This window comes from Pyxicephalus adspersus, chromosome 1 (genome assembly GCF_032062135.1).
Source record: "Pyxicephalus adspersus chromosome 1, UCB_Pads_2.0, whole genome shotgun sequence".
Taxonomy (NCBI): domain Eukaryota; kingdom Metazoa; phylum Chordata; class Amphibia; order Anura; family Pyxicephalidae; genus Pyxicephalus; species Pyxicephalus adspersus.
The window spans coordinates 107,029,026-107,055,803 of NC_092858.1; the positions used below are offsets into that span (position 1 = coordinate 107,029,026).

Sequence of the window (26,778 nt, forward strand, 5' to 3'; positions counted from 1 at the left end):
TTCCTAGCAAGCTGTGGGCTGACATGTCTTCGCCAACGCCTTGAACGCAAGATTAAATCTATACTGAAATCTTTAAGGAAGTCTATCAATCAAGAGCGATTTGTAATACGATTAGCATCTGTAGAGTATGAAGTAGCACAAAAGGGAGGCAGAGCAATTGAACAGGGAGAGAACTGCACTCCAGGACAACACCGCATGTGGGGAAAATGTGGTAAGAAGGAACGCTGTTTATCATTAAAGTATAAATAAAAAACGGTGGTTTTATTATACCCTATGTTTTGACTATACCTGCATTTTAAAAAAAATGTACTGATTAACCAGAATGCAGCTTTAGCAAGTGTCAGGATGTTATACATACCCAGAGTTCAACTTTTAAGCATACCAAATCCCCTAAACAGAAATGTATGTTACAGTTACCAGTCCTTAGATGTGGAGGCTGAATTAGTTTTATGGTACCTGGAAAAAACACACTTACTGTCCCTTTTTGTCTACATTAATTTTTTAATTTAATTGAATAAGCCACCAATGTCACATAGGCTGGACTAAACTTCTGCCTTTGATCATCTTGATGAATTGATGGGACCAGTAGTTTAAAAAAACAGAGGTAACATTGTTTATGCTGTCATTTCAGCTCAAGGAACGTAAAACGTCAGTGCATGTCTGGCAAGATACACAAGTGTACTCTGTACTTGCTAAAAATGTTCTCATCCTGAAAATGTAAACTAATGCAACCACCATGTATAATGACTGGTAAGCTGCAATATAGTACATGTTTTTTTAGTGTACATACAGTATAATTGAAATGTTTTCCTAATTGCTTTTTAAAGAACAATCAGCTTGCTACAAATGTATTTGACCATTTCAACTGTTATGCTATGCTTATTTCTTAAAATTAGTATCACTTTCTTGTTTTTTTTTTTTTGTTTTTTTTTTTTATACGACTCCCTATCTCTCTTAGCTATCTGTCCTCCTGGCACATATTACAGTGGCCAGTTGGATCAGTGTCAAGCATGCCCACAGGGGACATTCCAAGAAAAAGAAGGGCAACTGTTATGTGACCTATGTCCAGGGGTAGAAGCCAGTGGACCACAAGGAGCAATTATTATTACAGCTTGTACTGGTATGATTATAAAATTAATACCATACTTTAAATTATCTGTCATATGGGGTTATTATGACAATATTGTAAATATGATCATTATATTTTCTGCAGGCCAGTGCCCTCCAGGGCAATTCTCTACAGATGGCTATAAACCTTGTCAGCTGTGTCCACGTGGCATGTACCAGCCACAAGCTGGGCGTACTCATTGCATACCTTGTGGAGGGGGACTAAGCACTAGACAAGAAGGGGCCATATCTTTTCAAGACTGTGAAACAAAAGGTAGGGTACTTTAAATTATACAAATGTAAGCCACCTTATATTTTCTCTGACTTGAACAAAACTAAGCAGGCCTTTGTCATGTGGGACATGACTAGTATAAACTATGCTCATTATTTTTTACCCAAATAAACGATACTTATATCCTTGGTTCTGACACCACCTTTTACAGCGCTGGCTGTTGATGTGTTCCTAATATTCCAGTGTCCAACGCTCCCGTTATCATAACAAAATGCAGACTCTTTGTTGCTTAAAGTTTGTTTCCTAAACAAAGGAGTGTGCCTATATCACTAGACAAAAACTGCCTACACAGTATAAGGGTAGAGTGATGCCTTCCGCCAGCAGGCGATATGCAGAGACCGTTTGAGCAACAGTGTAACAAGATACAATGATACATTTCAACAACTATATAGATAATGCACATACCAATATCCCTAAGTACACTTTTAACATCAACATTTACAAAAACAGTCAAAACAGATATTTATACGAAGAAAATAGAATACCAAATATTTGAGATTGGTAAGTGTGGACAAGAGCAGTGTTATCACACTATGAAGCTATTAAATGAAGTTATTAAAAAAATTAATTATGGACCTCCTCAGTCGACCAGAGCAACTCTTTTGCCATATACTGTGTGTCACAAAAAGATACACATATTACCTGAGCTTCTTACTCCAATATATACATTGTTCTTTATCTCTTTTTTAGACTTACTTAAATAATGATTACCTGTGTTTAATTTTTACTCTTCCATTTTCTTTCCACAGTCCAGTGTTCACCAGGCCATTACTATAACACAACTCTACATCGCTGTATTCGTTGTACAATTGGCTTTTATCAGCCTGAATTCCGGCAGAACTACTGCATTGCATGTCCTGGAAACTCTAGCACGGACTTCGATGGCTCCACCAGTATCACCCAGTGCAAGAGTGAGGGGACATAGCGGGACAGCAAGAAGGTCATGGGGGTGGATTAAAAAGAAATGTAACTCACCTAGGGAGATGGTAGGAGAGGGAATGGAGATACAATTAACAGTGTGTGACTTAGTTGACATTGTAACAGTAAGTAGGTAAGATATTGGTATAGTTTAATAAACATAAATTGAGTAAAGTTTTAAAATGCTTACTATATTTACAAGGCCATTTAGAAAATATTAGGTGTAATTCATATTTTCTAACTTACAATATGCTCACCAAAAATTAAATGCAGCCCAAACTTTTTAAAGACATATATAATTTTCCACATAAATCAATGTTTTAGGGTGTTTTATTTTTCTTATTTAATGTTATATATTAATGTAGCTTTTTGTTTTTGTGAATGGGTAACTTTTGCATCACATTGTTATTGACATGTCTAATTTTATTTCCGTTGTATAAAGGTATATACTAATATTCACTGATAAGTAAGAAATTATGCTAATATTTTTATATTAAAATGAAGTTAGATAACATACCCTGAGGTTATATCACCCATATTACAATGTCTGCCTGCATGCTAGCTGAAATTAAGGACTTCTATCTACAGATATATCTTCTGATTGCATTTGAGATCAGCCCAAGACCTTTCTGAAGTTATTTACAATTCATTGCCAGATGCATTTGATCCTATTTTAACATACATTTGACATTCTTCTGAGCTACATCAACTGGCATCAAATTCTTTGTATAAGTAGAGAATCAGTTATAACTTAAACAAAAGCACATTTAGAAAGTGCAGAAATATTATAGTACAGCAGAAAAGCTTTCTTTTTCAGATCACTCTGACCATGAGTGGAATAGCAAAGTAGGGAATTACTGGCTGATATATAAATAAAAATTCAACAATAATTCAACAACATTAAAAAGGATATTTCAAACAGATAAAAAACTGTGCCATGATTTAACTTAACATGGTCACTGTACAAATGGTATCATCGCAAGTAAATGAAAAAATCCTGGGGTATCAAAATTTCCGACATGTTTCGCGAGCAAACCCGCTTTAGGGAATAGATAGCAGTTAGATAGCAGAGTAACTGGTTGCAATACCAAATAGTCTTAGTGATGATATAGAACCATAGGTACTATGCAAACACAGGCATCAAAGCGCTGCGTGAACTTAATTGATGTATGCAAAGATGTTCCTGCTATGACGTTATTTCCACAAATAAACGTTAGAAGGTATCAAACCAGCCAACAACCTCCTAAAGGTATTCCAGAACGATGTGGATCTCTGTGCTAAATCAGTGTGTATCAAGTAATGACAGATCTGCCTATGACAATTTACTAAACTATTGATCTATTGGGGGATATTTTACCTATTTAGGAATTAGTACAGTAGTAACAGAATAGAGTCAGTAGTAACATCTTTGTACATTTTTATTCAAATAATTCTTAGTGAATGGAAGGGCCAAAGAGATAATACAAACAAGATAGTGAACTACATTATTATGGGCAGCTAATCACAGCCAGACATGATATGGAACCCAATATGTAAATTATAAGTTACTCCAACACAACACATGAGACTGTAATCAAAATTTTTCTGCCCGACCTATCATTTTGTTGCATCAGCAAAAGTTTCTAACGTTGATGAAAAACTACTTCGTTACCATAAACAAATCAGAGAAGACCATTATTCACAAAAACAAAAATACCCTTAAAAAAATAACAATTATTGTTGCCCTGGTATATTCTGTATATTTCTGGATTCAATCACTGACAAAATATCAGTTAAAAACCTTTGACTTTTTGGCATATTTGCTTCGAGCCTCAGAAAGCCATTGGGACAATCCAAGAAAACAACCATGGAGCTGGCAGTTCCAGAAGGGGGACAACAATGGCAGACTCACTATTTTTTCTGTGACAGGCTTTCATTGTTTTTTTTAAACATTCATATGAAACTTTGTAAAAAGAAATTAACTAACCAGATTTAGATTAGCCAAAGCCAAATTGATCAATATCATTAGGCAAATGAGTGACCTTCTGACAAAAATGACAACACTGGTGGGTTAAACACTTCTACCAGCCTACAGAATAGTCAACAAAGAACTTCCATAAAAATACACTACACTGTAAAAATCCAATGACACATTCTAATAAATAGCAACAGTGTATAGAACCAACATAGCAGATAAAATATGCTTTCATGTTGTACTACAGCTCTTGTCCCTTCATTTGTTACCTACTTTGACTTTTGATCCTTTTGAGCCAAGCTGAGATCTTTGCAAAACAGTTTTTATCACAATACCTTCAGAAGAGTTTGTATTATAAAACATTTAATACTAAATTAAATAAAATGTTTCAATCTTATCTTTTTTTTTTTTTTTTTGCAGACCGGCATTGTGGAGGAGAACTGGGGGATTACACTGGTTTTCTAGAGTCACCAAATTATCCAGGGAACTACCCTTCTAATGTTGAATGTACATGGAACATCAATCCACCACCCAAACGTAAAATTCTGTTAGTAGTACCTGAAATTTTTTTGCCCTCTGAAGATGAGTGTGGAGATGTACTGGTCATGCGCAAAAATGGTAAATGCATTCTGTTGTATAAATGAAAATGATGTATCATGGGCAAAATACAGAGGAAAGTAGTAATTGTAATTAATCAGTGTTAGTGGTTTGCACTTTCTCTAGATTTTAATGTCTGTAAAGCATAGAAGAGAGCTGCATATTCTTTCTGTAATTTCCAGAACTCCTGTGAAATTACTTCTTCTGTAAACACAATGTAGAAATTTTGTGAAATTATTTCTTCTGTAAACACAATGTAGAAATTTTAGTCCCCTTTCAGACTTGCAGTCGAAAAACATGTTGTTAATTGCTCCCAACTGCACATGTTCAACTACTATGGGCATGATTTATTAAAGCTCTCCAAGGCTAGAAAGGATATACTTTTATCAGTGAAGCTGGGCAATCCAACAAACCTAGAATGGATTTCCAAAAAGTTATTTGCTATTTGTTAGCAAATGTTTTCAATGCTGGAACCAGATCCATTCCAAGTTTGCTGAATCACCCAGCTTCACTGATCAAAGCGTATCCTCTCCAGCTTTGGAGAGCATTAGTAAATTGGGTCCTATGTGTCTGACAGCCATTATGTCATGTGGTTAAGTCTGAACAAACTGCTAAACGAACAAAATGGTTCCCTATTCCTATTCAGTAGAATGGGAGTGATTGTATGCTTTGTGGGGCCTACAGTAGACGTTGCAATCAACTCCAAGTCTGAAATGTCCCTTAGTTCCCTGTTGCGTAGGAGCTATCTGTAGCAGAAATGAAATGCTAGAAGCTGATTGATTCCCCGATTGGGCTTAGTGCTGAAACGTGGCTGTCACTGAGAGAAGGCAGCCCATCAAGACCCCTGGCATGTAGTGTGCAGCCGTAGAACACAGTGGGTCACACACCTAACCCTAGTGAGCCACATGTGCCTCAGGTTTGCAATCTCCAAGATAGCAGAGCCCTTAAATGTTTTGTATCATCCTATATATTGTATTGTTAACAATGTTTGTATGATGATGCTACTATATAAATAAACATTTATAGCTTATTGTAATAATAGGGAGAGGATTCATAGTTTTTGTAGACTGGAGCCCTCTGCAAGTTTTGTCAGCTATTAAATAAATACAGTAAAGCAACTTACATACATTTAAATAATACACATTTAAAAAGCATTCATAGCAGGTTTGTGTGGAGTGTTATTGTCATTCAAGTACCAAATATATTTGTAGATTTACTATAGATCTTAAGCTACCTTTACTTTGCATTTCCCACTGAATAAACCCCCCTAGCATTCTGATTCTGTCAGTTTTTTGATGCAAAAAGTGATCCTAATTTTTTTGGATAGAAATTTTTGTTTATATTGTGAATATACATCACAATATAATCCCGAATACATCACCCCCGTATACATCACCACTCGTATCACCTGGAAGATGTCACATCCTCCCGGGTGATGCGAGTGGGGATGTCCCGCCCCCTCACCCAGACCCTGCTGCTGCTTTGGCATGAATATCATGCCACGATTGCTGTACTTACCAGTAATCTGCTTTTAAGTTTCCTGCCCGGCCACCCCCCCCCCCGGGGAAAGGAGGCTTCTAAAGTTACCCAGAGTGTGACTCGGGATTACCGCTAGGGGGGTTAAGGCAGAAATTTATTTAACACTTCATAGTAATTATGTGTTTTAGTTGTGCAATAAAAATATTTACAAACAGAATAATAGCTGGTACATGACTGCAAAGCAGCGTCAACGACATTACAGTGATTTCTGTGTTTTAATATTGATTTAATCTGTTCTCATACAGCTTCACCTTCTTCCATTACCACCTATGAGACTTGTCAGACGTATGAACGACCAATTGCCTTCACAGCACGATCACGGAAGCTTTGGGTACACTTTAAAAGTAATGAGGTCAATAGTGCCCGTGGTTTTCAGGTGCCGTATGTCACATATGATGGTAAGAACATTGGCAAAAAATTTAAATTTTTGAATTAGTTCTAGTGCTGAACAGAATTTACTAATAGTAACAGTGGGATGTTAATAAAAGCTATAATGGCCTCAATCTTCTTTTCCAATTGGGATATATTTGCTGTCACTGAGCACTCTAGTTTCCCTTAGTCACATAGGACCTGATTTATTAAAGCTCTTCCAGACTGGAGAAAATCATGGGAGAACCCGAGTGATCCAGAAAACCTGAAATGGATGTGGTCCAGGATTAAAATAATTTGACAACTAATAGCAAGTGGTTTTTAGGAAATCTATTCCAGGTTTGCTGGATCACCCAGGTTCCCCCATGATTTTCTCTAGGCTTAGAGAACTTTATGAAATCAAGCCTATAGTGTACTAGCTTTTTGATCAATGCCTGTGATCATGGAACAGAAACCTTAGCAGAGTTGTCATATAGGTAGAGTGTCAGAAAGGTAAAACTCAACAGATCTAAAATTTATATTGGGTAATAATACTTCCTTATTTCATAGGATTTCCTAGTTGCCTATTTGATCTGTTATAATAACATTTTCCAACTATAGTGTGTATATATCCAACTAAATGAATAATATTTTAATGGATCAGTAGGGAAGACCATCACACTACATAGTATCCTTTAAATTTTACTTAGTTGGCTGATAAAATAGTAAAAATATAACCTGACCTTGTGTAGCCTAATTAAGGCAAAATTTGCCACCACAGAAACACTTGCTGCAACCCCTGTGTTTAAACTTCACTGCTTTGCTCTTCCTATAATTGCTGCAGCTTTTCCAATCTCCAGGTGTATTGGTGTTTGCTTCTCAGCAACATGCTGTGTTTCCTCCTGCCAGCTTCTTTGTCACCAGCGTATGATATAATGGGGGAAACCACACAACATCATCCCACTAATATTTGACTCTGAGATCAGATCAATGTCGTTCCCTGATCATGCGCCAGTGACCCAAACAGTGACTGCAGCGAACACAAACAGACAAAAGTCTGCCTCCTGGAGTCTCGACAAGACATTAATTGAAAACAGAGAAGACACACACAAAATAGAGAAAGAATTGAAATATTTTTTTATCACAATTCTGGCTCCACTGCTAATCCCTTCAACGTATAGGAGACACACAAGTGTTTTGTATGTGGCCTCTTCATACGGGAAGGTAGTAGATTAAAAATACTTAGACAACAGAATTTGAATGCTCTGCTTACAGAACTATGTCTACTTGAAATACAACATAAAAAAAACAACACGCTCCTGACATTGAATCCAAACTATTCTAAGTACAAAATCAAATTAATTTAATGTTTCCTGTCAAAGCTCAAACTCAATTGCGTAAATGCAGGCGATTTTTTTATGAACATGCCAATCATTGTGGCAAGGCTCCAGCTAGGGCTATCCGTACTTAAAGGGCATCCATGGATATACCAAATGACTTGGGTTCAGGCTTTATACTCGACACCAACAGCACAGATCAAAGTAAATGGTGAGCTGTCCAGATCATTTTCTATTTAAAATAGTAAGAGACAGGGTTGCCCATTGTCGTCCTTGCTATTCCTAATTTCATTGGAACCCCTGCTTAGACATGTCAGGGCTAATGTGAATATCAAGGGAGTCTTAATAGGTAACATAGAACATAGAGCCGCAGCCTACCCTGATGATTTATTGTTTTATATATCATCGTCAGAACTCAGCTGTTTTGCAGAGCTGTCTAATTATAAGATAAATCTGCATAAGACGGAGGCTCTCCTCCACCTCACCTTGCCAAAGGCTGTTCAATGTGCTTAAAACACCTAACTTTCCATTTAAATGGGCAACCTCATCTCTCAAATATTTGGGGACTCAGATACCTTCCAATTTGATGCAGGTAGTGGAACTTAATTTCATTCCGCTGTCTTACAAATAAATACCATGCCACGATTGCTGTACTTACTGCAAGCACTCCCAGTGAAAATCCCTATGTCAGTTTTGTTGACATTTAGATTCCTCAGGTTTATTTGGTACCCTGGAACTCCACAGATAAGCGTAAAAACACTTCGACTACTCAAAAAGGATGGGGGAATGGCTTTCCCTGATCATAGTTCTGGCACCACCTGGCAGTTTATTTATCCTGCCCCATAGACTGGTGCTCCAATAGGGCAACAAAACTTTGGGTGCAAATAGAAGACAAAGTATGTCCAATCTCTATAGACACTCTGCCTTGGGCACCAGCATTCTGTACAAACATGATGCTAAAGCACCCTTTGATAGGTTCTACATTGCAGATTGTAATCAAATACTTTACATCACAGAACTCCTCTAACTATCCCTCCCCATTGTCACCAGTCCTAGAACTCCCAGATTTTCCTTCTGGGCAAACAGAACCAGTTTTTAGATTATGGCGAACATGATTACAAGGGGAAAAAGAATTACCCACGCTGAACAATTGGCACATGATACAACTGACATACCTCCTCTGATCCTTATTGCCTCCCACGCAGTTTCTTTCACTGGAGTCAGTAGTGCAAGGCAGTTTCGGGGCACTCTTTCATATGCTTACCAAACGCTGTTCGTTTACAGAGGAACAAAAATATAGGCTATTGTGCTTTGGTCATAAGGCAGCGATCAGTAATAAATATCAGGAAATAAATTATAAGCTACTGAACTGATGGTACGGAACACCCACTAAGCTTGCAACAATTTACCCTCACCTTGATTACAAATGTTGGGGATTTAAATCAGCCCCGGGGACGCTCCTACATATCTTTTGTGACTGCCCTAATCTATTGAAATTTTGGGCAAATGTAGCAGATATTACTTGCAAACACACGGCTACAAATATTTCTGGTAAAGCCAAACTAGGGCTACTCCATGTTTCAAGCATGTCTAAGAAAGGATATAAACACTCTCTGCTGCGCAATTTGCCTAATGCTGCAAAGGCATGCATACCGGCATGCTGGAAGCAGGACAGCCTTCCAACCATTGGACAATGGTTCCGAAGAGTAAAAGATATTTACAGTATGGAGGAGCTGATGACCATAGGAACTGTGAAAGCTGAAAAATGTACCCAAATTTGGTTCTCCTGGATCCAATACTGCACTACAACAGAGTTTAACACATTGCTACTTCAATCTCAAACTGCAGAATAATGTTCTACACTAATGGAGGTTGTAGGTTAAAAACTTTGCATATGTTGTTGAAGCAGATTTGTGTGACATTGTGTTACTGCTGAACTGCCTTACCCACCTCTCCCCACCTAACCTCCCCCCTCCTCTCTTTTTCTTCTCACTTTTTACTCACTTTTTCTTCCTCTTCTTTTCTTGATCTGTAATTTTGTTTGTTTTTCTAAAAATTAAACTGGAAACTGAGATTCTCAGGTTTTTGAACATACAATGCTCTTTATTTGCACAATATGTATGTACTGAATACTTGTTTTGTTTGTTCAGTATGGTTATTGCAAAGATTGTTTTGTTTTTCGTGACACTGATTGTATCTCAATAAAAATGTATATACAAAATAAAATGGGAGAAACTCCAGTGTTCAGCTGAGGTAAAGCAGCAGTGTTTCAATAATGGATTCAAAAGAAGTACATTCTATCCTATTTTACAGGTCAAACAATTATATACATGGCTTTACCTGCTATCCTAAGATTTAAAAAATTGCCCTTACCTATGGGACATGTATACCTTTTGTTCTATGCTTTAATGTGCTACTATTTAGAACACGGTTATTTGCAAAAATGTTTTAGAATTTTCATATGTTTGAACTGGTGGGTTATGTCTACACTAATGATATGAACTGAATGTGTATTATTTTAGAGGACTATGAACAGCTGGTAGAGGACATTGTGAGAGATGGGAGACTATATTCATCTGAAAACCATCAGGAAATTCTGAAGGTTGGTCTACAAAGTTTTCTTGTTTATTCATTTTAGTGCAATCTGTGTTTTTATGCTGTATTTTTTTTTTAATTCCCATTCATTTCTGTCTTATTACTGGGCTTCTGGGCATCTTACTGGACATCTGCTATCTTTATGCATATATGTGATATTGCATGATGGTAGTGTTGTCATGGGAAGCGGAATAAAGAGAGAAATTTGTGTTCTGTACTGTGTTCCGATTCCATTTTAGGCCTGTCTGTGCTGTTTTTACCATAAACATGAGAATAAAGCATCCTGTAAAAATGTCTCCATCTATCCAAAGTTGTATTTCTTGGGTGGTCCTAGTGGTTTTCCCGGCTGTACACTAGTTGAATTTTACTGTGAATAAATAAATAAATAAACTTACTCAGATATTTACAGTAAATAATTAAATAATCTTTATTTACCTCCTCGGCGTTACACTGATGTCTAGATTTCTGTTCCAAAAGCGTTACACTGTTTTTCATGAAATTTTTTTTTTTAAATTGTAGACCTGTAACGTACAGAAATATGTCCGAACAGGGTTCTAGTAGATATCATGAATATAAAAAATGTTTGAAACACACAATCATGTAAAAAAAAAAAATTACTTTTAATAAAATTAAATAAAAGACAAAAAATTAGCTTAAACAAGATTACATAAATAAATGAAAAATACTGAAAATGCGATAATTCGGTATACTGTATAGTAATATATTTTTCTAAAACACCTCCTTAGTGTCCGTCACATACCTATAGACAAAACCACATAAATTTATTTTGAATTATTTTGTATTGGATTGGATACAGGAGTTTGTATTCAATCCAATACAAAATGTGTTTGAATGACTTTCAATTTGAATTTCCTACACATGCGCCGACGTCATCGTACGCGCCGACGTACACGCACGGAGGGAGAAGAAGCCGACGGGCTTCTTCTTCTCCGACGGCCAGCTTCTTCTTCTCTGACAGCCGGCTTCTTCTTCCCGGAGAAGGCAACCGACACTGGAGGACGACGCTGTAACACGACGATGGATGATCGCAGCGGGACCAGGTAAGTGATCGATAAACCCGAACTTTTCTCACTGTATTTTCATACAGTAAGAAAAGTTCGGGTTTATCGATAATTGTAACTATTTTAAGCCCGTACCAAGGTCGGGCTTATCGCTCAGCTGGTTAATGTAATCCTGGACAAAGATCATAAAAAGTTTTATGTCTTCTCTTAAATATATCAACAGCTGGCAAGTACAACAATTTTAAATGTAATTGTTGACAAATAAAATTGCAAATGGGATGTTAATCTTTACTGCACTAAAGCAGATTTAGTTTAGGAAGTTAGTGAAAGCGTCCCTTATGTAAGAACATAACAAATAAAATATAAAACTGAAGTAGTTGTAGAGGTATAACTGCTCTTAGATTTCATGCCACAAACGCCAACCTACTTGGCCCTAGAACATCATTATACATTATTGTGGTATATTGACAGGTTTTAGATGAATAATTACTGTTTATATGGAATTTCCTGAAATTAGTAGGGAATGACTAAACAACTTTATTTTTTGTTTCTTTTAGGATAAGAAGCTGATTAAGGCTTTTTTTGAGGTCCTTGCACACCCTCAAAACTATTTCAAATACACCGAGAAACATAAGGAGATGCTACCAAGATCCTTCATCAAACTTCTGCGCTCAAAAGTTTCTGCCTTTTTGCGACCATATAAATAATAAGAACTGGATTATGACCTGTAAAGCAAATGCACAAGCACATGGTATGTGCGGAGAACCACATTTATTTCAAAATCAGAAAAGAACTACTATATGACTAAGCATACTGAATTTGTCAGCATATGATTTAAGAAGATTGGTGCATTTTAAACATGAGTGTGTCCTTTTAACGAGGTTATTAGTTTAATAGAAAGATCCTCATATGTAACATCCTCATCCTCATATATCCTCATATATAACATCCTCATATGCTATATTTTTTTTGACTGTGGCATATGTCATGAAAAAAAAGTTCTCGGACACAACAAGCAACCATTGTACAATAGATGTATTGGATTTTACTGGTACATTTTAGGAGTTAGGAGTTTTAATGTTTTTTTTTCTAAACCAAAAGACTAATTTAGCAATTTGTCCATATATTTTTTTAACAACAGATTTTTTTTTTTTTTTCAAAAAATATCTCATTTGATCCACTGTATATGGCTGTTGAATGTACAAATTGATAAATGCCTTAAGACTTTTACAGAAAGCAGACCTTTACAAATAGAAAAGTAATTATACAAAATTATGTTAGGGTAATTGTAAATAGAAAGGTGTCTCATTGAAAATGACACAGAGTGCTGTTACAAACCAGCCAACGAAAAAAAAAGTGGTGTCCTTATGGAAACAAAAATGGAAAAGAACTGAACATATTGGAGAGATTTTTTATTTTGGCAAACTTAAAAATCTCTGCATGCAATTATAATTCATTCCAACATTCAAATGTTCACTTTTCCCTACAGAAAGTCCTTTGCAGCTGAAAACTAAACCTAAATATCACAGGGGATGCTTTAATCATGCTTTACATGGTCACCCTTGCATGTGTCTTCTTCATGTGGTTGCCTTTAATAGATCTAAGCCATTGGATGAAATGGTAAGCAATGACAAAACTGGCATAACCTAAAATCTGTATGAAGGTTACAAATTATCTTTTGTTCCAAGCTTCTATTGTGATTAAGAAGGTAAACAATTTCAGCAATCTTCACTTCTAGTGAGAAATAAAACAAATACTTTCATGTTTTTTTTTTTTCATCTGGACAACTTTGGGAAAAGAAGGCAATATGCAGTTTAGACTTAGACTGTCAATCCGGACTTTGTTTTAAATGTTAATGGAATCGATCTGAATTTTATCTATGTATATAGCTGTTGTCTGGAGTTCCACTTTAAATAAAATAATAGAACTCATTACAGCACACTTTCGGCTCATGCCCTTTTTATTGTTTTGCAAGTGTAGCCAGTACATAAGCATAGCGTCCCATTGGCAGTTCTCTTTTGTAACATTTACTGATGTGCTGCTTTATATGCCAGGGCTTCTTTTGGGCCCTTAACACGCAGTTGCCTTATATATGCCTGAGAGCACCTCTTCTTATACTGAAAGATTATGGACCCTACCTACTGCTGGTTTGTATAAGTAATGTTAATAAATACTGACTATCTATGTTTTCTTTATAACTGTCATAGTGCAGCTTTCCTTTGTACTTGTATTTATGCAGTGTTAGAGGTACCAAAAATTGCCAAATATCTGCATTTCATTTAAGCATACATTAGCTACAAATATTTATGTTTACTGACTAGGGCGATAACATAAATAAAGGTGAGGTAACTGGGTCCATAAATGCTATGTCACTAGTGCTATAGTGAAAATAAATGAAGGTGCCACAAGGACATACAATAAATGTATTATGTATGGAGAGTTTAGCTTTCACATGGATTTATTGAGTGACAAATCACCTACATTTTTCTCTTGTCACTAATGATAACTGTCTAAAAATTCTGCTAAACCAAACTTGTTTGCGCTTCATAACTAAATAAAATATAATTGTATGTATGTATATATATATATATATATATATTTATTAGCTTGCTTTGTTAAATCAAATATTTGCCCTGTACATGTGTCGATGTTTATAGATCCATATTTTGTTCTTTGATAACACAGCTCAACAAAAAAAAAATTTTCACTTGCCAAATATTTTTCAATAATTTAAGTGTATTTTAGGTGTGCTGAATCCAGAAATTACATCAGTTTCATTGAATTGGCTCTAGTTCTCATGATACAGGAATCGGAATAGACGATTTTACCAACAACAAATGTTAACACAGCATAATATTATCAATCTTTATATACACCAATGTTTTGCATTTTATATATTAAATGTAGCATTATTTTCATGAAACTTTCATTTGCTTTCTTTTTATTTTTATACATGTTCTTTTTTTACAGAAATATAGGTTCTTTAAGAAGTTGTTTAAATGACACTAGTGTATTTTGCTACATTTGTGGTGAATATTCTCAGCAAAAACAGAGAAAAAACATGATTTGTGTTGTGTCTAGGTCAGTGGAAAAATGGAAAACTGAAAATTTTGAAATTTGGTGTACCTATGGTATGGCGAGAGCCCAAAAATCATCATAATGATTGGTATTTTTGTGATGTGAATGTAAAAAGTTTGAATCGTTACAAGAAAAAAAAGTGGGAGTACCCTGTTGGAATTAGCAAGACGACCTGTGCCGCATGGTGCTGATGTTCCCATACCAGTGTTCAGTACACTCCCTGATATTCCTGTATCTGACATGGAGGATATACAAGGTTTGGAGTGTAATCCAGGAATAGCAGTGGAAGTGAATATGAAGGAAGTGTTTCATCAAACCAGCAGTTCTCCCAAGAAGAGCTCAATGATTTATTTTGTTAAGTCTGTCAAAACAAGCAACTGAACTTTTAGCATCCAGGCTAAAAGAAAGAACTGTCTGAGATCGAAAGGTAAAATAACGGTTTATAGGACAAGAGAGGTTACACTCCCATATTTCAGTGAAGATGGAGACTTTGTGTACTGTTGTAACATCCTGGAATGCTAGCCTATATTGGAGTACCAGAATATCGAGCAGAAGACTGGCGGCTTTTGATAGACAGTTCCACTCGAAGTATGAAATCTGTTTTACTTCAAAATGGCAACTGCTATGCATCATTTCTAATTGGTCACTCAACAAAACTTAAAGAAGAATATGAAAATATCAAAATGGTCCTAAAAAAGCTTTGCTATCATGAACACCAATTGGTCCATATGTGTTCATTTAAAAATGGTGAACTTCCTACTGCAAAGTGGATACACAAAGTACCCATGTTTCATCTGCTTGTGGGATCGTAGAGCAAAGCAGGATCACTGGAAAAAAGTTACATGGCCTCCAAGGGAAAACATGAAAAAAGGTGCAGCGAACATCATCTTCCCCCCTTCAAATTCCAAATCTCACCCTGTAATATTCCTAACGGTCATTCATCCCTCCCTCTAGGCACGTTGTCTTGGCATCACCTTCCACTCTGCACTCTCATTTACCCCCCATATTCAGAACATTTCCAGGTGCTGTCACTTTCACCTGCGCATCATCTCCAAAATCCGCCCCTACCTGTCCCCAGAGACCACCAAACTCCTTGAACAAGCTCTTATCATCTCTCGTCTGGACTACTGCAATATCCTCTTCTCTGGTATTCCACTAACCCCACTCTCTCCTCTACAATCTATCATGAATGCTGCAGCCAGACTCATCCATCCTTCCCTCCGCTCTTCTTCCGCTGCATCTCTTTGTAGTTCTCTCCATTGGCTTCCATTTATCCTTGGCAAAATGTTTGTTGACCAGTGTAATCATACATGAGTTCCAAATGTATCTAACATACAACAATAGTCACACAAGATTTTTAAAATTAAACTGCTTAAAAAAGTTCATGAATTTGTGCTATAAATCCATTGTTACCAAAAAAAACATCACCATCTAAAGAAAACAGCAAGTTCTCAATTTACCAAAATAACATTGTGAAATACAGAAAAAGGAGGGAGAATACAATACAATAACACAAAAATTGAAAAATGTACCTAAAAAGTAAGGGATAACGACATAAATTAAATTAAAGGATTCAGTCATTCCCTAAAACAAAGAAATGCAGATTACAAGGTGTTGAATCCAAGCATTCCATAAGGTATTTACGTATTATTATTAATATTTGATTAGCTATTATCCAATTAAGTTTACATTTTAAAACATCAAGGTGGATAGCCAGGGCTATACAGGCCAGAAGGGCATATTTAACCAATCTGGTAAAGCAGACCTAAACTAACTTTTTTTATTTTAAGTAGTAATATTCTGTGTATAGCTAGGCGAACATCAATTACACACTATAATTATATTGTCCCAATCAATTGGTTTGGGTGCCAAAAACCTTTTTGTCCAAAAATTGCACTAAGAAGAAAGAAGGAGAACAGATGTGTTTCGCCCAGATGGGCTTCCTCAGGGATATGGAGACCCCAGGACTAAAATGATATTTAATTAGAATCGCAACTTGCAAATGTATATACATATAATTTGCAATAGATACATATACATATTATCAGTATGATTTTGGTACATACATGGTACAATAATATACTGAAGGGTATTGCGACTCCTGCAACACTCGGGATATTCATAAAAGTTATAATTATGATAGAAAAACATGGACTTACTATATAATATAGTGTTAGATTTAAGCCAGTTCAATTGTAATTGATGTAACAATCGCAGAAGCGTTTGGATGCCCTGGGAGAAGAGAAATAATTTGTATATATCAAAAATATCAGACCAATATTTTTACGAGTATTAGTGTTAGACAAATCTAATGGATAGATAATAATGATTGGTAAAATTCTTATTGTTACAGAAAAAAGATTATTTTAATTAATGTTGATTGATATAATATAGAATGCTTACTATCAAATAGAGTATATGTAATTCTTTATCAAATATTGATAAATTAGAGGTTCATTACCAGTGTTGATGTTCGAATTCGGGTTGTCCCTATATTCGACCCGAATATGGCTGTTCGAATTCGGGTAGACCCGACCCGAAAAACACGGGATTCGACAGCAAAAATTCGGGAGGAAAAAAAAAAATTTTTTTTTCTTAAATTATTTATTTCGTATGTGTTTTTTATTTTAAACTTGTTCCTTTTTTATTTTTTACATGTTATCCGACAATGACATTATGAATCATAATGTCATTGTGGGATTCCTGGACCGTGGGAACTTTGCAGTCACAACGAATTGAAAGCAGGTGCCTTCAATTAGCTGTAACCGCAGGCAATACGAGGGCAATAGAGGTTGAATGGAGATACTATCTCCATTCATACCTCTACTGCTCTGTGATTGGCTGAGAAATAGGAAACCCTGATGACAGCTCAAGCATCATCAGGGTTTCCCTTTCCTCAGCCAATCAGGGAGCAGAGCAATCAGCGGAGCTTTACTATGCTGACAGCTCTGCTCCCTTGATTACTCCCGCAGCGCTAGAGGAGCTGTGACATGTATTCTGTATGTGTAATCTGATTGGCCGACGATCTTTAACTATCTATCGTGTGTACAGTATCGTGTCGTTCAGTGATCGCCCACCCAGTGATTCGACCACCCGAATTTTTTTGCTATATTCGAGCGAATAGCTGCCGAATCGAATAGTGAGCTACACTATTCATTACTCCCATAGAGCCATCACTGTAACAGAAGATTAAATTGCATATTAGGGATAATATGACATATGGGGTTACCATTGCTTACATTTATAAATCCAAAAGTTGCCATTGCAATATGTGTGTAATAAATAAAAGAACCACAAGATGGCGTACCTTGACCATGTATAGTAATAGTTGTCAATGGGTAACTTGTTAAGAGTCTGATAAACTGAAACCAACGTAGAGGAATAGAAAACAGCAGAGTATAAATGTATTAATCCTAAGGTGCAGGTGACATAAAACCAAAATCTAATGAGTATGAGTATAAAGCGATAGGTAAAATTGTCACTGGCTAATATACAAAAACGTTTCATTCAAGTGATAAAAAAGAAAAGGTTATTGACCATGCAATTTTAGTGGTGGACCTGTGGCAGTCGTCCAAACGAATGATCGACGACGACGCTGGTTCAGCCTTAGATAAATAACTAATGAAAAACTAAATCCTGTTGGGCATGGGCGGCTGTCGTGCCCATGCGCAGTGAGCTAGTCGGGGCGGAATGTCGGAAGAGGGGACTTCTGCCCTCCCGCCCGTGCGCAGTAGGCTGGTATGGGCAGAATAACAGAGGAGATGACTTCCGCCGTCCAATAAAAGTAATTATGAATGGAATTAGTATAAATTAGCAGCGCATGTGAAAAAGGATTCAATAAAGCTTAATTGTGAGTTCTCCTATATATATCTGGACATCTATGAAGTTCATTTTAATAAATGGATGTTAAAATGTATTTATACATATAATTTAGATGTGTGTCTTATTTAGTTGTGATTGATCTACAGTAAATTTTAATATTAAAGAGGGGGGGGGGGGTAATCAGTTAGTGCGATGATGTAATACTATTGTTCTATTAAAAAAAACAATTACTGAAGTGCAATGATTTGATGAGTAATATATAATGAATGGTGGGATAATGGATAGACCCTAGTACCCATTGATTATAACAATATCCTGGTTGATACAGCAGTTGTTGAACAGAATAACTCAAGTATACTGATTTCATTTAGCAGTCATTCAAAACAATTGTAAAAAAATGTACATTACATTTCCAGCAATAACATATGTATATACACAGAAAAGTTTATATCCTTTCATCCGCAGTTCGTGCAAGAAGTCTATAGCCTATACTGAAAAGCTCCCCCATCTCCATGCCCTCACTCACTCAAATAAAGCGGACAAGAGCCTCCCCCAAGAAAAAGGGTATTTCTCGGAAGGTGCCTTATCCAAGAGGTGGGTCCAGGACCCTGTGTAATTTACAGTCCTAATGAGGGAGAGGAAGATTGGCAAAAGGCACTCAACTTGCGCCATCGCCATCAATGACTGACACCTAGGTGTCGGTCCCCCGTCCCTCGTAGGGCATAGATCACAGAAGGGAGTCAAAATATAACAAAGTAAAAGTAATTTAGTTGCTTATAGTTGACAGTCTTTGCTGAAGTGTTTTTTTGTTAGTAATAGATAGTCGTTTAACATAAATTCAAAGTATGTATAAGGATTTACAAAGTATTGAAAAACGGATGACGCCATACCCAATACAGGGCGTAATTGTACATTGATTTTGGTAAACAATATTTGGTATCCAGCTTACCCCAAACTAAAACTCCTGATATCAGGCCAATTATAAGCCATTATGCAAAAAGATGAATGTGCTACCTAGGGTGCTATACTTCTTTAGGACCCTTCCCATTAAGCCTTTAGGGTTCTAGGGGACTAATATCTATAATCTATACAGCACTCAACTCCCCCTCCACTAAATTTGTTTAAATAAAAAACTGGCATCCAGAGTTGGGAACTGTGCGGGCGGCATCAGTTACAGCATGAGGAGGAGGCGTTGGGCCCTGAGAAGGAGCAAGGACAGCATTTGAGGTTGAGGCCATCACCCATATGGACAGTGTCAAAGCTGTAGCTATCGGAGACATGAATGGATCAACGAGATTCCAATCCATACCAACTATGTAGCGAAACCACATGAAAGGGAATGGGCTTGACGGAATCAGCGGGGAAAGAAGACCCTGTTGAGCCTGAGTCTAGTCTGGCATCTAGAGCTGGGTACTGGGCAGTGGGCAGGCAGCAGCAGTAATAGCATGAGGAGGAAGCGGCAGGCCGTGAGACATAGTGTGTATGGCTGTGTTACTCCTCCTGCTCTTACTGCTGCCACCTGCCCACTGCCCAGTACCCAGCTCTAAATGGCAGACTAGACTCAAGCTCAACAGGGTCTTCTTGCCCCATTGATTCAAAGCCACAAATTAAAGTCACTGGCGGGAAATGTTTGCGTCTCCCATTCTGTGACACATTTCCTGACAAATGATTATAAGCCTGCCCACCACGACAAGGTAGACTCTTAAGGGCAGGACCTACTCTAATCTACACTGCGCTACCCTACTTGATGCTAGTCATCGTTCATCTAATGTTGGATGTGTGACAAATACAGTACAATCCAACAATCTATCTGACTAATAGTGTGAGTGTGACACAGTCTAACAAAGTAAAGCACTTTTTTTCACTTGACAAAGAAAGCAAGCCAAGCAGCACAGGGAGGTTGTGTTGCTATCAGCAAAATCTCTGTCAGGTGTGGGAAATGCAGGCACGCCTTCGCCTTATATAGGCCAATGGCTGCCTGTGTGGCATGCAGTGACAGACAGCCAATCGGCTGTCTGCCACAACAAAGATGGAGGGGGCATCCCTGCTGTAATTGGAGGGCATGGGGGAGTTGCCCACCCTGCCCAGTTGTTTCAGTGCATTCTGGGAAATTCGAATTCGGGTTTGTTGAATGCAGCAAAATTCGGGTCGGGTCGACCCAAATTCGAACAGCCATATTCGGTTCGAACATAAGGACGACCCGAATTCGAACAACAACACTAATGAATGCTATCCTGCGTATCTGCAGAACAGAGCTGTGTTACACCAACACAACACATGTTTATAAAATTTGTTTATTGAAAATAAAAATAAAAAACACAGAAAAGCCTGCTTTATTTCTCACCAGAATATGCATTTTTGTTGAATTGCATTTTACAAAGGGACTCTGATAGCTGCTATTCTCACAAGATGTGTGTCGTTTTGAGCACTGAAGTGGCCGAATGGTAATGTCACCACCGCTTTGCTATTCTTTTCTGCGCTAACTGGAGAAGCTTTACCATAGAACAGTAAAGGCTGGGCTTCATGTTTTAATCTCTTTCTATCTTTCTCCATGCATAGGATTTCTTCCTCTCATAAACCTGCATCAAAGTTTATTTAGTCAAAACTCTCCCCTTGCTGGCTTTTGATGAAAAATGCTGCTTGGCACTTCATTTAATGCCATATCTGGGAAAACTTTATAAACTTGCTCAGTAAAACTAATAATTTCTTTAGTTTAGAACTTTTTAAAATTCTGTCCCTAGGCTTTCTTCCGGTTCCTGATACTCATTAGGACCTCTGCCTGTTTTTTGATGATCCCTGTTTGCCACCAATGATTGTTTGGGTTCAGTCCTGCCTCATATTTCTGTACCTTGTTTTGTTTCTGCGACCTGTCAGGTGTTGTGAGTCTGGGTGTATCCATGGCTCAAATCTTGAACCATCAAAGTCCATTACTCCATTTATTGGATAAGGGAAGCCATGCTTACCTACTGCATGTAAAAATACCAGGAACACACTTAAAGTTATCTAAAGTCTAACTTTTTACAGTTTTTTTTTAGTATTTTAGAAAAAAAGAAAAGTTTTATGACCCCTGTCAGGCTCTGTTGTTGTCTATTCTTTTTGTGGAGATGTACTCTATTTGTCCTAATGACCTTTTTTTACCAGGACCAAAAGTTTTTAGTTGCCATCAGAACAGAAATAAAGGGGAGTCCTTCAGTTCAATTGGGAAATGGGAGTGGGGACCACCTTTGATGGAAGGGTCAAACTATACATATCCTTTGTGCCTTTTGTTGAAGGATAAAAGAGCTTCCAGTCCCTAACTCTCTTGTGGAAAAAAAAATTGCAAAATTGCATAAATACCTTGTGTGGAACATGGGGGAGGCCTGGATTAGAGCCAAAGTGTGGGTAAACAGGGTGATACTGGAAGACATACAGTGGACCTCAATTCAGTTTAGTGTCCCAGGCAACACTAAATCTTTTTGTTGGATCTTCAAAGACATACCACAATGGACTGATGGCTCCTTGGAAATGTACTGAACTGTACTTCACATACTTTTGACTGTCAAATATCACTTTATCAGGTCACAACATACCATGTGGTGATACATCCTTTGGACTGCCTGTATCCATATATTATGCTGTAAACTGCAAGCGGTGAACTGCTATACCGCAGAGATTGTGCTACTCAAAGGATTGTACAGGGACTGGTGAGCTTCAAACACTCATGGCCACCATACTGTATGCACACTGCTCATTTGGTAGTATACTGCGAACAACAACAGGTCGCAAACTCTTTGCTACCCTGTCTTATACACTGTACTGTATTAAGTATATTATGGACCACTAGGATCCATATGCTGCTACAAATAGTGCATTGTATATTACAGACTTCTATAATCCATAACACAGGCATGTTCTGTACTGTCACATACTGTGCTGTAAATTCACTCTACACACACTCTACACCAGCAATCCTCCACTTTTTTAATATTGGGTAAATAACTTTTAGGTCATAGGAAACCCCTGCTATAATTACTATATCCATAGCTCAAAGTACGTTAGCATGGTGGTCAGTGGGAAGAATGTCACCTTTATAAATAGCCAAAAAGATCACTGATGTTAGTGGCAACTGTCCTGAGTGGCATAAATTGATCCCGTGAGAAACACTGCTCCACACCATCACGCTTAATATATTGCACTCTACTTTGTATATCCCACAACTTTCCAATCCTTATATAATACATTATTATTACCCAGTACACAGTATTTTTATAGCGCCACAATATTACGCAGCGCTTTACAAAGTCCATAGTCATGTCACTAGCTGTCTCTCAAAGGGGCTCACAATCTAATGTCCCTAACATAGTCATATGTCTTTTAATACAGTCGAAGGTCAAATTTGGGGTAAATAACCTAATTGCATGTCTTTGGATCTCTCTTTTTAGACATCTCGACTCCATGTGCAGTTCATACATAATGTATTCTACATATTGTTATCATTATAAGGCCTTCAAAAACAAAACGCTGAGCTGAACAAATAATCTGCATGGGAAACACTAATAATACACTTTCAGAAGTGAAGCTGGGTGATCCACCAAACCTGGAATGGATCTGGTCCAGGATTCAAAACATTTGCTAGCAAATAGCAAATAATTTTGAAAAATCCAGTCCATGTTTTGTGGATCACCCAGCTTCACTTCTGAAAGTGTATTATCCCCAGCCTGGAGAGCTTTCATAAATCAGGGCCCATGTATATTGTATCAATGGGCCTGATTTAATGAGGCTCTCTAAGGCTGGAGAAAATACACTTCAGTGAACCTGGGTAATCCAGCAAACCTGGAATGGATCTGTTCCAGGATTCAAAAATTTACTAACAAATTGCAAATTACTTTTAAGGTTCATTCCAGGTTTGCTGGATTACCCAGGTTCACTGATGAAACGTATCTTCTCCAGTCTTGGAAGGCTGTATTAAATCAGGCCCAATGTGTCTAAATCGTGTCTAGAATGTAACATCCAATTTTCACTTGCATGCTAATTACTTATCAATCTTAAGGTTTTTTTTGATAAAACAGGGAATTTGACATTACCCCAAACATTGCCTGGTCGGAATCAGTTACTACTAGGGAAAGTAAAAGTAAATGTCAGATTACCTGTTTTATAATTAGGACCTTTAAATTGTCTCTATCTAAGGATGTAAGCAATAACAGAAACTCCATGCATGCCAGGCAGAGCTAAGCAGCATTTTTACACAAAAAAGTATAAAATGATATTTACTAGGTGCACTATTTGAGGTGCAGAATATATTTATATCAGGCAGTCATTTATTTTTAAAAAAAATACAACACAATTTTAGTTTGGTGATAGATTATGTTTGTACTGCTCTCTAGGACTCAATTTTACCCTGTCCTGCTGACAACATGAACTTTTACTTATTAGCATTTCAAGGAAGGATCCCCATTATATAGTGGTGTAATATATAAAGTACATGTAAGCATGTAAGCATGTACATGTTAACCCTAGTAATTGATTCTAATTCAGACTGTAACAAACCCTTTTTTTAATTGATGAACTTTCTTATTATTTGAGAAATTTCAAGCTGTCCTGTGTCCTCTGCATACTTCCTGCATTATCTTAAATTAGCCTATTTAGTCGCTCAGTTCTAATCTAGGGACTACACGCCAAGTAATGCCTATGCTTTGCAGATAAAGTAGGAGGGTATGAGCAGTTTACCGGAAAACCGAGTACATTTCTGACGGGCCAACTGGTATTTGTCAGTTCTTGCAGGGCTTACAAAAGGATAAACATAGAAGCATGTTCTTGCATTGTGGGAGTATACATATTTTGTTTTATAATGTTACTTTGACTGGCTTTACTGACTTTTTAAAAAAACTTACTTGAACATGTTAAATCTAGGCAAAGCCTAGTCAATTAGGGTTAAACTCTACTGCTGTCTGTTTCCCCACTAGGGAAGTTTACCCCTCTAATTTGGACAACTGTCATTAAGTAAGTGGAGGCAAGGAGGAAATCTTAAGTTAGTTATACATCTGAAATCATCAATCCAAAGATAAATTTAAGGGGCAAGGTGCTTTTTTTTACTTGGCCAACCATCGTATGGAAACCAAGACCGCTTTTTGCGTCCCAATTGATATTTCAATTAACTATAATGATGATATTAAATTATTTTATGGTTTATAATATTCATTTTTTTTTAATTTATTTATTATTTTGACATGATTCTGTGTTTCAAACCTTATTATACTCATACTATATTATTAAATGTTATTGAAAAACAATGTACCGCTTTTAGACATAAATCCGGACAGAAATGAACTGCCCAGGAGGTTAAAGCTAAACTAAAGTTAAAAATCTAACAAAAATTGGCCATGTTGACTGACCAGGCAGGAATGATGTAAATCCTATATGTGGGAGTTCATTACTCATTACATCATTACTGGCAGCCAGGTATACCAGGATCATATACTGCTCTGCACATGTATACCTTATAGAAAAAATTGCAAACAGACAGCTAAATTTCTTTTATTGCAGAAGACACACAGTCCATCCCATCTACTAAAGGGAACCTGCCTGCTCACTATTTTTTTATTTTTAGATCGTGTTCCACTTTTAATGGATTGTTACTCCGACAATGATATTGATCATACTGAAATTGAACTACTGTATGTCCAGCATTATTTAGGGACAGAGAGAGGCTTTCCCAAAACTTTAGCATCTCTAGGATAGGAAGTGATTTGTACTACCCAGGCAGCAAGTGTGCCATTAGTTTTACCCTATTCAACCTCTATACAAAACTAAAAGAACAGAGTTTTGCCTCACACTTTATATGAGCTTTGAGCAATTGAGTTTACCAGTCCTTATATGAACACCATCACCCTGCTGCACTGGCATACGTGTCCCCTTCCTGTGCACTGATAATATCATCAGACTAAAGCTCTCTGTGAATATGATGAGCCTTCCTATGCCCAGTGCTTGCGGTGGTGCTGTGGAGTTTCATGTCATTGGGTGTCTTCAGTGAGCAGGAAGTGGTAAACGTAGCAGTGTCTGTGTAACGTGTAATGATGTGAGATGTGGCTGCGGTGTCTTGTGCAGCAGAGCGTGTTGCAGTGAGTCTAGTAGACCGCGCCATTGAACAGAACAGAGAGTGCGGTGTAGCCAAGTGCGACCAGGTGTGTGAGGAGGTGGCTGGCACCGAGCTGTTTAGAGGACTGAGCACAGTCCAAAAAAAAGGGTGACAGAAGGTTTGGGGAGGACAGGGTTGATGGCAGCTTCCGAGTGAATGGAAGGCTTGTTGTGCTGACGCTACGTGTGAGGAATCCAGCTGCGGCAGTGCACAGATCGGAGGACAGTTATATCTGCGGTCAGGTATATCTTCCAGGACTCAAAGCATGTCCCTGAGGACCGAGCTGCTCAAGTCCGTTTGGTATGCTTTCACTTCACTTGACACTGAGAAGAGCGGCAAAGTTTCCAAGTCACAGCTGAAGGTAAATGCATAACTTCTCTTCATGAAGCTGCCATTACCTATGTGAAACTTCTAATTAGAGAAATGCCTTTCAGGAAAGGTGTGCAAATCGACGACTCATCAAATCTAGGGTATTTTTTTTCTATCTGTAGCCATTTAGCCTTTTATATCAAACAATGTCATATAGACAATTATTTAAGCGCTAAAAAAGTATATATAATGTATTTCACTGACAACCTGACTAAAGTTATAAGAATGGCTGAACATTAGGACCACAAAGAACAGCTAAAAACACCCAAATATGCTTGGCATTCATGTAAACCTAGCCGGGATCTTTCCATTGCTCGATGAATGTTCAGTTTATCAGGTCTGTGATTCTGTCAACCATCAACTATTCTTTAAATGTTAATTTCAGCTGACATTACAATTCATTGAAATCGAACATTACAATCCAATACAAAGATCAGCATTCTGTTTAAAATTATTCTCAATAGCAGTGAATCTGACATTTACTAAACATCTGGTAGATAATCAATCACTGACAATAAAAACACATGGGCCTGGAAAATTCCTAACCAAGCAATGTTTAATGCATTTCACAATCACTACTATATAATAAGACTCTTAGGATTACAGACATAGAAAAAAAATTAAGCTCAATTATGAGTGATCTCACCATTATATCCAGTCGAAATATTGATTATAACACCAAAGGT

The 26,778-nt window shown here is 37.2% G+C and overlaps 2 protein-coding genes across 11 annotated transcripts in view; both read left to right on the top strand.

The window, feature by feature from the left end:
• Nucleotides 1-14,632, top strand: part of SCUBE3 (signal peptide, CUB domain and EGF like domain containing 3) — a 124,180-nt gene extending 109,548 nt beyond the window's left edge. For 4 of the 5 annotated variants that reach the window (XM_072422833.1, XM_072422839.1, XM_072422846.1 and 1 more), the window contains 8 exons: nt 8-211; nt 959-1,120; nt 1,214-1,381; nt 2,149-2,310; nt 4,692-4,889; nt 6,653-6,805; nt 10,615-10,694; nt 12,267-14,632. In XM_072422833.1, the coding sequence (XP_072278934.1) occupies nt 8-211; nt 959-1,120; nt 1,214-1,381; nt 2,149-2,310; nt 4,692-4,889; nt 6,653-6,805; nt 10,615-10,694; nt 12,267-12,416 (1,277 nt within the window). In that variant the 3' untranslated portion in view covers nt 12,417-14,632. Of the gene's footprint in view, nt 1-7; nt 212-958; nt 1,121-1,213; nt 1,382-2,148; nt 2,340-4,691; nt 4,890-6,652; nt 6,806-10,614; nt 10,695-12,266 lie in introns of those variants that run through there. The other variant, XM_072422864.1, reaches the window with a different exon arrangement.
• A 10,980-nt stretch (nt 14,633-25,612) lies between these two features.
• DEF6 (DEF6 guanine nucleotide exchange factor) overlaps nt 25,613-26,778 on the top strand; it is a 44,592-nt gene continuing 43,426 nt past the window's right edge. For 2 of the 6 annotated variants that reach the window (XM_072422877.1, XM_072422900.1), the window contains exon 1: nt 25,624-26,084. In XM_072422877.1, the coding sequence (XP_072278978.1) occupies nt 25,989-26,084 (96 nt within the window). In that variant the 5' untranslated portion in view covers nt 25,624-25,988. Of the gene's footprint in view, nt 26,085-26,778 lie in introns of all 6 variants that reach the window. The other 4 variants (XM_072422914.1, XM_072422883.1, XM_072422891.1 and 1 more) reach the window with 4 other exon arrangements.